This window comes from Bipolaris maydis, assembly GCF_028858645.1.
Source record: "Bipolaris maydis strain C4 unplaced genomic scaffold PSV08scaffold_3, whole genome shotgun sequence".
In the NCBI taxonomy this organism is placed as follows: Eukaryota; Fungi; Ascomycota; class Dothideomycetes; order Pleosporales; family Pleosporaceae; genus Bipolaris; species Bipolaris maydis.
The window spans coordinates 382257-395872 of NW_027093859.1; the positions used below are offsets into that span (position 1 = coordinate 382257).

The 13616-nt window shown below is 54.3% G+C and overlaps 3 protein-coding genes across 3 annotated transcripts; 1 reads left to right on the forward strand and 2 right to left on the reverse strand.

The window, feature by feature from the left end:
- Positions 1 to 225: 225 nt before the first annotated feature.
- Positions 226 to 4405, reverse strand: PSV08DRAFT_196531 (uncharacterized protein; the record flags this gene model as incomplete). Its single annotated transcript, XM_014221240.1, has 5 exons — positions 226 to 933; positions 984 to 3395; positions 3445 to 3718; positions 3778 to 3964; positions 4257 to 4405. The coding sequence occupies 5 exons, from the start codon at positions 4403 to 4405 to the stop codon at positions 725 to 727; spliced, it is 3231 nt and encodes a 1076-aa protein (XP_014076715.1). The 3' UTR covers positions 226 to 724.
- A 1325-nt stretch (positions 4406 to 5730) lies between these two features.
- On the forward strand, positions 5731 to 8877 carry PSV08DRAFT_174271 (actin interacting protein 3-domain-containing protein; the record flags this gene model as incomplete). Its single annotated transcript, XM_014221241.1, has 3 exons — positions 5731 to 5799; positions 5872 to 5941; positions 6005 to 8877. 3 exons carry the CDS (start codon positions 5731 to 5733, stop codon positions 8875 to 8877), a joined length of 3012 nt encoding a protein of 1003 aa, XP_014076716.1.
- Positions 8878 to 9905: 1028 nt separating this feature from the next.
- On the reverse strand, positions 9906 to 13495 carry PSV08DRAFT_244489 (WD40 repeat-like protein; the record flags this gene model as incomplete). Its single annotated transcript, XM_014221244.2, has 8 exons — positions 9906 to 10018; positions 10419 to 10436; positions 10472 to 10883; positions 10945 to 11451; positions 11572 to 11639; positions 12080 to 12358; positions 12412 to 13326; positions 13384 to 13495. 8 exons carry the CDS (start codon positions 13493 to 13495, stop codon positions 9906 to 9908), a joined length of 2424 nt encoding a protein of 807 aa, XP_014076719.2.
- Between the last annotated feature and the right edge of the window lie 121 nt (positions 13496 to 13616).

Sequence of the window (13616 nt, forward strand, 5' to 3'; positions counted from 1 at the left end):
AGTTTAAAGTTTTCATGAGGAACCGGCATGCAGTACGGAGCGACATCAAGTAGTAAGTATAAGGAACGGTAAGTCTGGCGAGCAGATGCCGTTCGTCTGGGGTAGTGTCGGAACAACGGCGGGAGTGTGGACCCTGGATGCACACGCTAGAGGGTGGGTCCGTGTACCTGCTGATTGATCCTTGTCACCTGCATATCTGCATTTAGATCAGATGGACTTCCTTGAAAGGAAAGCTGATGGATTAATACTGAAGCTAGTTGCATTGATGTGCTGGTTGGAAACCATGTCTTGGAGAAAACATGCTCTGCTAGCTACCACCACCACCTATCATCCACACACACACACACACACACGTCCCTCGCCCCCTCCACTTCACTGTTCAATCATCTCCCCAGTAATCGGAAAAGCCAAGGCACCCCTCTCGATTCCCCCATAGTACTTTGCGGTCGTGTTCAAGATAGCGAACTGCGGTAGTTTCCCACCCCGCACACCCATAGCCAGCAATACCATTGCCCACACCGTAATCCTTTTGTGCACCCTCCATGCCCTGTCAACGCCGGTCGCTATGCGTCAAGCCACTCATTAGAGAGAATATCGGCCCACCCACGCTAATCGCATAGCAAAATTAAGTAAAACACGTGTGGGAAGCATCTCGTGGAGCTCAAGCGGTAACCTTCGAGAGATGTCGCTAGAGTTAAGATGCGAAGCTTCATCTGTGAGACTTTCATTTGGTTTCGTTGACGGCTTCCGGACCATGGTTAGCGGGGCCGGCTGGTGGAACCTGAGGCCCTGTCGAATGCTGCTGCATCATAGGTTGAGAGTAGCTTGCACTTGGTGTACCACGATGTTGTTGGGGGAACTGGGGATGCTGCTGGGGTGAGCCGTAATGCCCACCCTGGTATGGCTGCTGATAAGGTCCTCGCATCGGAGCCACTGCCGGCATGTTAGCTTTTGTACCGTGATTCTTCCATAAGCTGACTTACTGGACCCTGGCTGCATCTGGTACATTTGAGGTGCTGGTGCTCCGGGCTGCATGTACATCATGTGGGGTTGCTGGTGGTGACCTTGTTGTGAGCCTTGGTGGCTCATCATCGGAGCACCTGGTCTCGGACTTGGGAACCCATTGGCGCCAGGCCCAGGCATGTGGCCGGGGTATTGTGGGTATGCAGGTCCAGGAGCCGGAGAGTACATTTGCATTTGAGGATTACCAGGCATGCCCATATAAGGCCCATTTGAAGGCTGGTTCGTCATCATTTGCCCTCCCATGGCTGGGCCAGGGGGTTGGATGAACTGTCCACCTTGCGCGTTACGCATAGGCACATGCTGAACGTTAGGGCTCATGCCGTATTGAGGAACTTGGACAGGCTGAGGATAACCTGGCATTTGCTGGGGTTGTGCTCCATACATGAAAGGTGCCATGGGCCGCGGTGAAGGCTGGACTGACGACTGCGAGTGCGAGTATTGCATGTGGGGCGCCTCGAACTGGTGTGGATTCTGGCCAATATGCGGCTGCACTGGCGGGCCTCGGGGTGTGTGTTGGGGCGTTGGGCCTTGTGGCATGCCTTGTGCGCCCTGGAGATGGGGAGGGATTTGATGCGGCATGGGTCCGCTGGTCATTACGTGTTGAGGGGCTGATAACGGCGCTGCTGGAGGAGCATGTTCAAATAACTGCTCATACCCCTTGTTTGAATTGGATGCAGGGAAGTCCCACGTGGGGAAAGTCTTGTAAGGAGGCGCGATATCAGAATGCGACTTCTCACTCCCTTGTACCTCCTTTTCCATACGTCCAACAGCGTTGAAGGTTGTTGGGCCGTCCAGAGACTTTACATTTGGCCGTTGACCAGTGAAGAAGTTGGTGACGGGCGGCTTACGAACTTCTTGCCGTGATGAGTTTGGTCGAGGGCTGGAGCTAGCGCTTGGGTTTCCACCAGGCTGGAAAGTATTCGCTGCTGGGTTTGGCTTAAACTCATGTGCACGAACATTGAACCTTGACACACTGGAAGGTGTTTGAGCGCCGCTAGAGGGCTGTGAAGAACCAGTAGGGGGCATCCGAGTATCTTGAGGTGGAATTGGCTGAGGAACGCCATTGTAGGGCACTGCACCCTGTTGTTTGTGTTGCTGATGATTCATCTGTAGACGAGTGCTGAGTAGTCCCGGGTTCCGAGGAGGGATGTTCATGTTCTGGTGCGCACCCCGCATGCTAGCTGATGCGTAGGGCTGCTGTCTCTGTTGGGGACGCTGAGCTTGTTGGCGGTCGACATTCGTGCTTGGGGAAGCCTGGGTAGGCTCAGGCTTAGCAGATGGCCGTGGAGCAGCTTTGGGGTCGGCAGTGCTGGTCGAGGGCTTCGCAGGCGGCGAAGCCTTCAATTCAAGCGCTTGTCGGTTGGCCTTGTCGACAATAGCTTGCTGCTTAGTCTCGTCCTTAGCAAGTATGGGGACCAAATCTGATGGCACTGGTGTGCTCAGCTTGAAGTTGAGCGCAAACTTCTTCAAGTCATTCAGCTTGACTGCCTTGTTTTCGCGAGCGAAGGCCCTCTGGCGATCAGAGATGCGCAGTTTTTCGGCGGCTGAGAACTGCTTGAAAGAATCCAGCAGATCATGTTCCACATTGGTTGTTGCATCGTGTGGTCGTCCGGCCTTGCGAGGGGGAATGGCAGCCACTGTGGACTTGATGGTACTGCTGGGTTTCTGTAGTTGCTCCGTGATAGCTTTGTGCACATCTGCTGGCTTGGATGCTGGTTTGGGGGTCTCCTTGGGGGCCTCCTTGGAGGTTTCCTTTGTGCTTTCTTTGGGTGCCTCTTTGGCGGCTTCCTGGGCCTTGGGGGCTTCCGTTGCAGGGGCTGCTGGCGCGGCGGGACTGGCGGCACGTTGTGCGATCTGTGAACCAGGTCGTGCGACAGACGAGGAAATAATGGCAGGATCGACCGGAGCGCCGGGCACTGTTGGCTGAGCGGAAGGTGCACGGCGCGCAGGCGGGGTATACCGGTTGGGTTGGCCCGTTGCCAGAGCTGGAAAGTCTCGACGCACGCCGCTATACTTGTCTTCCTCGTCACCGTTGTCGTCGGCAGCAGAATATCCTCCTCGCTCCTCGCGGACGTGCGCGTTGGTTGCAGTGCTGCCTTCAATCTCTCGAGCAATCTTCTCAGCACGGGCAGCCCTCTCTGCATACTGTGGGTCGTTCTTGTTGATAGTGGTGGTGTAGAAAGTCTCATCGTAGTTGCTCTTTACACCAAACAGGCGCTCGTTGGTGGAAAATTGGTCCCATTCAGTCGTCCGTCCCGTTGACTCAAGAGTGAGGCTTGGGTCGACCTCGGATGGCTCCCATTTCTGCAGGTCACGCTCGCGGAAGGCCATCTTGCCTGAAATGTCGGTGTCTGTGCGGAAGCCCGATGTTCCTGCGACAGTCAGCTTGGTGCGAGAAAAGACAGTTACCAAGAGACATACCGTTCTGGCCCTTGGCGCTAGACTTGTCAAGCACCACGTTGTTGACATTGAAATCGGCAACGTCGCTCATGTCAAAGGACATGACGTGGTAGTCACCCGCACCGACGTAGTCGTCGGAAACGTCACCAGTGCCATTGGTCTGGGCATTGCTGGCGGGCATCAACTTCTTGACCATCTTGAAGACATAACGCAGCTCGCTGGGGTCCAATGAAGTACCGGACAGCACGCCCGAGTACTTTTCACCATTCTTCAGCGTAATGATGCCCGGAAGACCCTAACCATGACCGTCAGCTGTGTTTGTCGGCTTCGGATTGAGCAGCACCCGCCACTTACAGTGAGGTTGGCCAACAGGTACATCATCCGATCGCTGAGGTGGCGCATTGGAGACGCAGTTTCGCCCGACGAGGGTGTCGGGGTGGGCTTGGGAGAGTTTACGAGGCCGTTGGATGGGGAAGGGTTCGTCGGTCGCTGGGTGAGGGGATTGGTACCCTGGGTCCATGCCGTTTTGGCCGGCTGCTTCCTACAAGGTGCCAAGTCAGCATTGGGCCAGGCGCAGGCAGGTGCAAATGTATCGAGCATCGGGCAGGGCAAGGTGAGGCAATTGGACAGAGGACAGGGCGCGAGGGCCGTCTAGTGGACAGCGCAGTCGCACCGTGGCTCCATGTGACCGCCGACAAGTCACACGAGGATATCCCGGCGTGTGGTAGCGGTGTCGGGGGCGGGCGGAGGGGAGCGTGGGCAGACATGCAGCTGAAGAGCAACGTACGATGGGAGGAGTAGGCGGGCGGGGCTGTGGGAGAGGGACTAGTTACCTCTGGCTACCTTCGCTGGGGCTTCCTGGCTTTCGCTGTGCGTCGGTAGCGGCTTTGCCAGCTGTGCTCATTTTCAGTTGCCTGCCGGGAGTGGAGACGGCGTTCAGAGCATTGGAGGAGGTGCTGGTCGTGGCAGCGGCAGCGGACATGGATGGGCGAGGAGGGCGCGGGCGTTGGCGGTGCGGTAGCGGGCGTCGGTGTCGGTGTCGGTGGTTGTGGGTGGGAGAATGGAGCGACGGGCGGGGGGTCGGGACAGGGCAAGCAGCTCCAGCTCTCTACTTGGGGGGGTGCTGTCGGGGCTGTCGACGTTAGCGCAGGGCACTCGATGCAATGCGGCAGCAGGCACAGAGGCAGGACGAGCAATGCGAGGGAGAGCCGGCGGCGGAGGTCGCGATGGTATAGGAGGCTGTGCCCGAATGCAGAGACAGATGTCCACGCTGAGGTGCCAAGCCTGATCGACTTATGAAACAGATGCGGCAGCTAACCACGCCTGGGGCTGCCGTAGCCGTGAATCCAGTGCTGCCACCGCCAACGTTGCTACCACACGGCCACACGGCCAAACGGCCTGCCCGTGAGCTTTGTCGCCTCGCTTGCTGGCCCCGTCCCCGGCCTCTTTTGGCGAGGCGACCGTGGCCATGCACAAACTCTGTCGGCTGCTTGCAACCCTGCCCGCTGGCCAGAGCATCTGCTGGTGCTGGTGCTGGTGCTGTCCTGCCTGCCTGCATGCCTACATACACTACACCACACAATGCCGCTCCTGCGAGCAAATACGGGGCAAACACCTGTTCATGACGGCTCGCCCATGCTAGAGACGCATGCCCACAATGACTACCCCAGCAGCTCCAGGGAGTAGCGCCAGCGTAGGCCCGTAGTACGCCGCAGTAGTCTGCAGTGCTGCAGTGGCTGCCCAACTGATGGATGCCATGGATGCGCTACTACACTACATAGCCAACGGACCCTACCGACTCGTTGCGGACCTCGAGCCTCCCAGGCCGTCTCAGGCACATGGCAACGTGGTGCGCTCGACCTTTTTGGGACAATGCCTCTGTCTCGCTCGTCTTCTTTTGCTTGGCCTTGAGATACTTGTGTCTATTTTTGCCCTGCAGCACGGGCTCCGTGTCAAGAGGCGACCAGCGACGACAAAACCCCACGGCACCCTGCTATCAGGAATGTCTGGCTGTGCAGATAGCCCGTCATGCCGCAATGGCAGAAGAAAAAAAACCGGGTCTGCAGGGCACGTGAATGGCCCAGCGGGCGGGCGGGCGCAGGCGCAAAAGAGATGTGGCGGGTGTGAGACGGCGCCACGTGCAGCCCCAGCCACTCAGGCCTTGGCGGGAGCGGGCAGCCAGACGTCGGTGCACCCAACGTGCTTGCCAACACTACCGAGAGAGCGTGTCGTGCCCTCAGGCTCCGTCACTCGGCCATCCACTCTGCTGCAGCTGCTGCATACCTGCGCCCCCCCTCCTCCCCCATCATGGCCGAAGAGCCCTCTTCCATGCGCTCGTCCCAGGGGTCCTCATCGTCACGCCGTGCGCCCAAGAACGTACGTACTGACCCTCTCGGCATTCCGCGCCCAAGAGTCCAACCGCGCCCGCTGACATGTCATGCATCCTAGCCCCAGCAGCAACTCTCCCAGATCGAGAAGTCCGTCACACATCTGCTCGTCGCCACAAAGCAACTGCTCGGTCAGTCTACCGCGCATCCAGGCCCCACCCACTTCCAATATCGCATGCGCTGACACGACCCAGAGACTCTGACCTTATGGTCGCGTGGGACCGCCACCGAGAGCGAGGTCTCCGACGTCTATGTCCGTCTGGGCTATGAGTTCAACATCGCGTCGCGTGCCTTCAATGCCATTGGCGTTGACACAAACGACCTGGGAAATGTCCCGGAACTGTTGCGCGGCATACTGGAAGAGACCCTGAGCCAGGAAGCATCCCAGGCCAGCCTCGACAACTTCCTACCTCGCATACGAGACATCATCATCAACCTCCTCCACGGCCTGAAGAAGAAGCAGCAGCGGTTACGGCAGCGTACTGCAAGAGATGGCTCACTTAACGGCGGCGGCAGTCCCCGGCAGGCCAGCGTCGGTAGTTCCAGTGAAGTCGAGGACGCACAGCAAGCCCGTTCAGCAAGCCAAAGACTGCCCTCGAGGGGCGACAGTCCATCTTTTGGCGGCCCCGGCCTCCCCCCACGCTCCTCCTCGGTAGCAGGAGGCGGCCGAGCATCGCCAAGCAAGTACGACTCACTGCCCTCGAATCCGAAATCGAACCGCTCTACGAATGCAAGCCAGCTCTCTACAGACTCGTCTATGTCGAGTAACTCTGCCCAGCAAGCGCCTGTCATCGCTCCTTACCCCTCAGACGACGCCATGCCCAAGCCGCCAGAACACGCCCCACAACCGCAACCCAACTATCCCGTCGACTTCCCGCCCCCTCCACCCCCGCCACAACAAGAAGACGCGCTGGCTGCATTGCAAAGAGGAGGAGAGCTAGAGCGGAGGGCTTCACGGAGATTCTCAGCCTATCAGATCCAGAAGCATCTCGGTACAAATGGCATACCACTTCCGCCCGTTCAGAACTCACCCATACCGAATAGGGGTCGGGATGTGCGCGAGTCTATGAACGCAGTCCGAACAAGAGCACCCACGCTGCAAGGTCGGCAGCGATCAAATCAACAACCCGTCCAGCAGCGCCCAGCAGTGGAAACCAAATTTTCCTATGATCAGCACAATGACAGACGCATCTCTGAGGAGAGTTCTCAGGGCAAAGCACCAAGCCTGCCGCCTCCCCAAGAATCTGGAGCAGAAGACAGCCCTATTCAGAAGACACCACAGGACAAGATTGGTCCACCAAAATTCACTGAAAATGATCAACTCGCACTAGGCGCCACTCTCAACGGGCCATTGTCTGAACCAGCCGAAATCGCGCCTGGCTCACCAGCCAAAGACGGAAGTCCTAGGCCAGCAGCAAGCCGCCACAGTTCTTACAGAACAAAGACGCCGTCTCCGCAACCTTCACATTTCATTCCAGAGCAATCGCCTCAACAAGGGAAAGAGCTCACAGTTTTCCTTCAGTACAAGAGCAAGATCAAGAAGTATGTGTTTGCTGATGGTTCCGAACTCTCTTCTGCTCGACTGCAACTAGCTTTTATCGAGAAGTTCGCTTGGGACACCCACCGCTATGGCGACCTACCCGAGATTCATATTCAGGACCCAGTTTCGGGTGTACGATACGAGTTGGAGGACATACGCGACATCAAGGACAGAGCCGTCCTTGTTCTGAATGTAGAGCAGCTTGATGAAGTAAAGAACCATATTGACGACAAATTTGGTGGTCTCAGCAAGTTAGTGGAAAGTATAAAGACCGTTGTTGAGGATCAGCAAGCGACTATACAGCGCGTTGCAGAACGCCAGCAGCAAACTAGTAAGGAGCTTGCTGGTATATCTGCAGCGCCACTTTCTTCCAATCGCAACTCTGCTCTATTGGCTTCACGCTCCATTCCAAGTGGTGGACCTTCTGAAGGTACAGTTACATCGGCCACTCAACTCAACGAAGTGCAGGCGCTACGTCGAGATTTAGCCGTTGTCCGCCAGACATATTCATCATTCGTTTCGGATATACAAGCGAGCATGGCGACGATACGTACAAAGGCGGGTGCCGTCAAATCTACTGCTATCAAGGTTGCATTGCCTTCACTTGATGGTGATAGTGGTCGCGCCTACATCAACAACGGAAAGAAGGCTTTGCAGGACGACTCGGAGAAGATTGTCAACAGGGTTGATGATCTCCAGGATCTTGTAGAAGATCTCAGAAAGGACGTTGTCATGCGTGGAGTTCGGCCCCTACCTCGCCAACTCGAGACTACAGCCAAAGATTTGTCCATGGCTACTGCAGAGCTTAAGAAGTTGCAAGACGTTCTGGCCAAGGAGAAGCCGCTCTGGACCAAGATTTGGGAGCAAGAACTGCAGACTGTCTGTGAGGAGCGAGACATGCTTACTATGCAAGAAGAACTCGCAGCCGATTTACAGGACGATCTTGAGAAGGCGGCCCAGACGCTGGAGCTGGTTGAACAGGCGACGAAGCAGCAGAACCTTGAAAGCGAGAAGGAGAATGGCAAGGGAATGCGCTCTGCAAGCGGTCGCAGCATGCTCAATGCAGTTGCTGCGGATAAGGTCATCGACCCCCGGCAAGCTCGAGATGGTGTCCTGGGCGAGGTCAAGGCTCTGCAACCAAATCACGAAGGCAGACTGGAAGCCATCGAGCGAGCTGAAAAGGCGCGTCAACGCGATCTTGCGACAAGAAACGACGACGAGTTTAAGCGCGAACTGGGCAACTTTGTTGAAGAAGGAAAGTTGAAGAAGAGTGGTGGCGTGGAAGAAACAGAGCGTCTGCGCAAAGCAAAGGACGAGCGAGCCCGCAAGGAGAACTTTGAGCGTGAGGCTGCACGCCAAAGAGCAAAGGCAGAGAAGCAGGCGAGGGAAGCTGAGGCCGCTGCAGCTGCTGCAGCCGCCGCCGCGGCTGCCCCTCCTGAGGGCGATAGCGCTGAAGGACAGGTCGGAGAAACTGAAGATGCACCTGAGAACTCAGAGACGAAGGGAGATGAAGGTGGTCCCGCCTAGACAACGGCCACTTTCCATCTTCGTTCTTAGCCCTACCTTTTCGGGGTATCTTACACAAAGAGCTGATATCTTTTGGGGTTTTAGATCTACCACAAAGCCGCTCTACAACCCGGCCTTGGATGCAACCCCATCACGCTCCGCTATCCATGCAGACGAGATGTACAGAAACTACAGCTTGAGATCTCCCTGTGACGCCCAGGAGCGTCATCACTTCCACCTACACATACGCCTTTATCTGCTACCACTATGCCACGCTTCGACTCCTCGCCATACGTCCCCCATGACGAGACGAGTATGAAGCGAAACCACTGCGCCGCCTCGATACCCCATATTCTTGCCAGACGTACCACCAGTCTCCGTGCCAGGAGAAATGTTAGATACTATACCAACAACTACACTTTTACCTTGCCCTACTCTTTCTTTTTCTCCTTCTTCCTCGCCAAATCTCTCGTCGTCGTTTTCTTGTCCTCTTCCGCCTTATCGCAGTCCCAGTACGGCTACAATCCTACATAACGACGCGCCCTTTTTGTTATCGACAGGTTCAGAACGCAAGACTTTGGTGGGAAAAGGCCATGATGTGGCAAGAGCATCACAACGAAAACACCCCCAGCACGCTATTCTTCTTCTCCTTCTACTTACCCCCGAGTGTGTCCGGCAAGAAATTATCGTCTTGGTTCTCGGCTTTGATACGCAAATAAGAAGTCTTGTTGTAATGGGACCACCGGATGCTGGTTGATGGTTCCGTGGGGAGGGGGTTTTTTTTTGGTTGCAATAGGAGGGGAAAGGGGGAAGAGGAAGAGCAGGAGTCATGGATGGGTGAGTGTCGTGGGTGGTGGTGATAGTTACCCTAGGGGATGTGAAGGAATGAATTATGGATTAAAGAATTTTTACGCCTTATGCCCAAAGGGTTGTTGCTGTTGTGTTTGTTATGAAAGGGAGTTTTAGTTCGGGAGCATTTGTTCGGGCGTTTTTTGTATCTGTTTCTTCCTTGTCTTTTTTTTCTCTTTGATCGTTTTGGCAACCAACGTTCAACTGTCCCCTTTCCCTGTTATTGCTACCAAGTAGTCGGTCATGCTTCTTTTGTTATCTCTATCATAGAAGAGTAAAGGGAGATCATGCATAGCGATCATGGCGTTGGGTGCTGTAAATAGGATCAATTTATCATGCGATTAAGAGCAGAAAAAAAAGGGCTTGTTCAAAGAGCGAACGAGAGAGGGCATTAGTTTTACCGTTCACTGAGAACGATATACCGTCGTTGCATTCTCTGCCCTTCATCTTCATCTGTACACTATGCAACAATGATTTGTACCCTTATATCTCCACAATCCAGATTACCGCTCAAACAGACACATGTTGTATATGACTTGATTGTCACTTCCCAGACCTTGATGATTAAGAACCCTCCTTGTTTCGCCATAGATGCCCATCTAATATTTGACTAATTAACCTCCCCGTTACTGAGTATCATTTCCCCGCCAAAAACGCCAACGCTGATGCAAATACATGGATTCATGCACATATCGTTCACTAATCTTACTTACCGAGTGAAGTCGTGATCCCTAATTACCAACAGCAGTGTCGTTCAAGGCCACACAGACGGCTCCACGATGATGTCCGTTGTATTGCCGAATAATGCTTTGACTGCCTAGTTCCCACAATCGCGCATAATGGTCAGAACAGGCAGTGACCAGATACGCGCTATCTGCCGAGAAGGCACAATCCCAGACCCATCTCTGGTGGCCGTGTAGTGTAGTCTCGAGCGGGAAAGCTGCTGGGTCGCGTTCGCTGGCTGACGGGAGATTGTCGTTGGGCGTAACGTTATGGGGAGCTGAGGTATCAACAGACCAAATGCGGGCTGTGTGGTCAGCGGAGCAAGTGGCTAGATGGCGGACATCGGGGGAGAGGAGAACGCGAGTGATGTAGGTGGTATGTGCGACAAACTTGCATATGGGCAGGATGGATGTAGTGTCGCTACGTTGGATCATTCGCCAGACATAGACATTACCCTGTCGCTCTTGTTAGAATCCATTCCCAGAGTTTCCGCTCTGAAAAGATAGGCAAACCTACAGCGTTGTTTCCAGCACAAACCATGCTGCCATCGCTGGCAACAGTCACACTTGCGACACTGACATCATCTTCGGGAATGAGCTGATGCGAGCACTTGTTCTCGCCGAGGTCCCAGATCCTTACGTTGCCGCCACGATCGCAACTGATTAATTCTCCCTGGTTTGGGTGAATCACCACATCGTTGACCGGAACACCGTGGGTGTAGTTGCGTTGGACATTGCCTGACCGTGTATCCCAAATCTTAACCGTGCCATCTTCCGATGAAGTGACTAACCACTTGGATTCACAGTGAAACGCGACACCGGTAATGTTCGAAGTATGGCCGTCAAAGGTAAGAATCGCATTCGGGTTGGTTGATTTGATGTCGTACAGCTTTACAGTGTGGTGGCCGGCAGCAGCGAGGTAGCGCTTATCAGGCGATATGCAGAGGCGATTGACTTGCGAGTCTGGGTGAGGAATGGTGCGGGAGCAGATTCCAGACAGCGCTTCCCAGAATCTGGCGTTGAGCTGTCAGTATAGATTGCGAACAACGCGAGTTCAAATGTATGCGGACCGAATAGTGTGGTCGTAACCAGCTATTCAAGGAGTCAGTATCGTTCTTCAGAGCTTCGTAGCACTTCCACGTACCAGTACAGAGAATGACCGACATGATGGGCAGTCAACGCGGAGATATTTCTGGGCTGGCCGGCTCCGGTCTGTATGTCGAACAACACAAGTAGATTTAGGTAGCGTCGCAATGGCTTCTTGTTGAATAATTCCGTGATATAACAAAATCAATGAATCGCGACGATACAAAACATACTGTTTATGTGTATTGTCTACAGTCACAGGAGGGGAAGCTGCGCATTGAGGGGAGTGGGAGTTGAGTTGGAGTGGCTCGGGAGTGCTTGGACCATCTCCCAGCCCTACAGCGGTCAGCCTTTCCTGGCCTAGCGCCATGTGATCACACCCACTGGCCCATTGGCTAAGATACATCAATTACTTCTACAGGCTTTCAAGCCGCTAAATCAATGTGGGTGATATAGAAGTGCTTTTCGAGGAGATAAATGCAAAGTCTTTGTTTTGCGGAAAAAACATTACGTCTGCAAATACGCGGTAAGCAAACAAATGCCATCCACTACGCTCTAGAGCTTACTAGCTGTTGGCAACAGCTGGTATCCCTTTGGCTCACTGTCCAGTGCATCTCTTGTTATCTCTTCAATATTCTTGAATCCTCCAACATTCATCAAGATATCCAAGTCTGCTAACAAGCTCTTCATGACATGGGTGACACCAGCCTCGCCCATAATGGCAAGGCCCCAAATCCAGAGCCGGCCAACGAAGACAAACTTTGCGCCCAGAGCAAGTGCCTTGACAACATCAGATGCCGAGCGAACGCCAGAGTCAAACATGATGTAAATTCTATCGCCAACAGCTGGAAAAGGGTTAGCGAGGGAGGCGACAGAATCTGATATCTGGGAAGCCTACTGTCGGCAATCTTTTCCAGAGCATCCAAGCTTGCAACTGCCCCATCAACCTGTCGTCCAGCGTGATTGCTTACAACGATGCCGTCGAAGCCCAATTCCACAGCCTTTTTCGCATCATCCACACTTTGAATGCCCTTCAAAGAGAATGGCTTGCCTCCGCTAAGTTCCTTCCAGAGCTTCATTGCCCATACAGCCTTTTCCCATGTGTGCGCGCGTCCATGCCATACATTGTCAATCCAGAGTGCACCTGCCTCGTTTGGCTGGGTTGTGGGATCAATGCCCTTCTCTTCCAACCTCTTTTGGAAGACCGGGTCAGTCAAGCCCAGGTCCGCGCCTATGCCATGGTAGAAAGCATAGTTTGAGTTTGCGACATCGTCGTGTCGCCAGCCGAGTTGCCATGTGTCTACTGTGAGAATACATGCCGTAAAGCCACTGTCCACTGCGCGCTGCAGGAGTGAGCGTGTAAGCTCATCGTCATGTGGCATGTACAATTGGAAAAACCTGAGGCCCCTTTCACCACCGCCGGCAGCGGTTCCGACATCGCCTCGGCCACTCTTCACGCCTTGGTCATTAGCATGACCAACGTCCTCTATGCTTTGTGAACCTGCTGTTGAGAGGCAGTATGGTAGTCCTAATACTCCCGCAGATCTCGCTACAGGTAACTCGCCTTGCGGATTATAGATCTTGTTGATGCCGACAGGTGCAAATCCAATTGGTGCAGGAACTCTGTGTCCAAAGATCTCGGTTGTAGTGTCACGTTGATTGGTATCAACAAGCATGCGCGGAATGATCCGGTGCCGGTAGAAAGCCTGTCTATTGGCGATGTGGGTGCGCGATTGACCAGCATTGGAGGAGGCATAGAACCAGCCCCCTTGACTAAGTTTCTCTTTTGCCAACTCTTCAAGCTTACCAGGATCTATTACATGTCTTAGCATGGATGAAGTAAGATGTCACCAAGGCAAGGTGACCATACCGGTATTGAAGACTGGGACTTCGCCTTCATTCGATTTCCAAAAGTTCTCACGCTGGTACAATGCCCACTGTGGAGTTTTACGAACTTTCTGGTTGGGGTTAACGGGGTCCATTGTGAGAAAGATTGGGCGGATGGAGTGCTTGGAGATGCGGAAGGAAGTGAGACTAAAAATCGGTATGAACTCTTTTGAATCAGTGGCCAGATCCAGTCAATTCAAATCATAGCTTGTTATT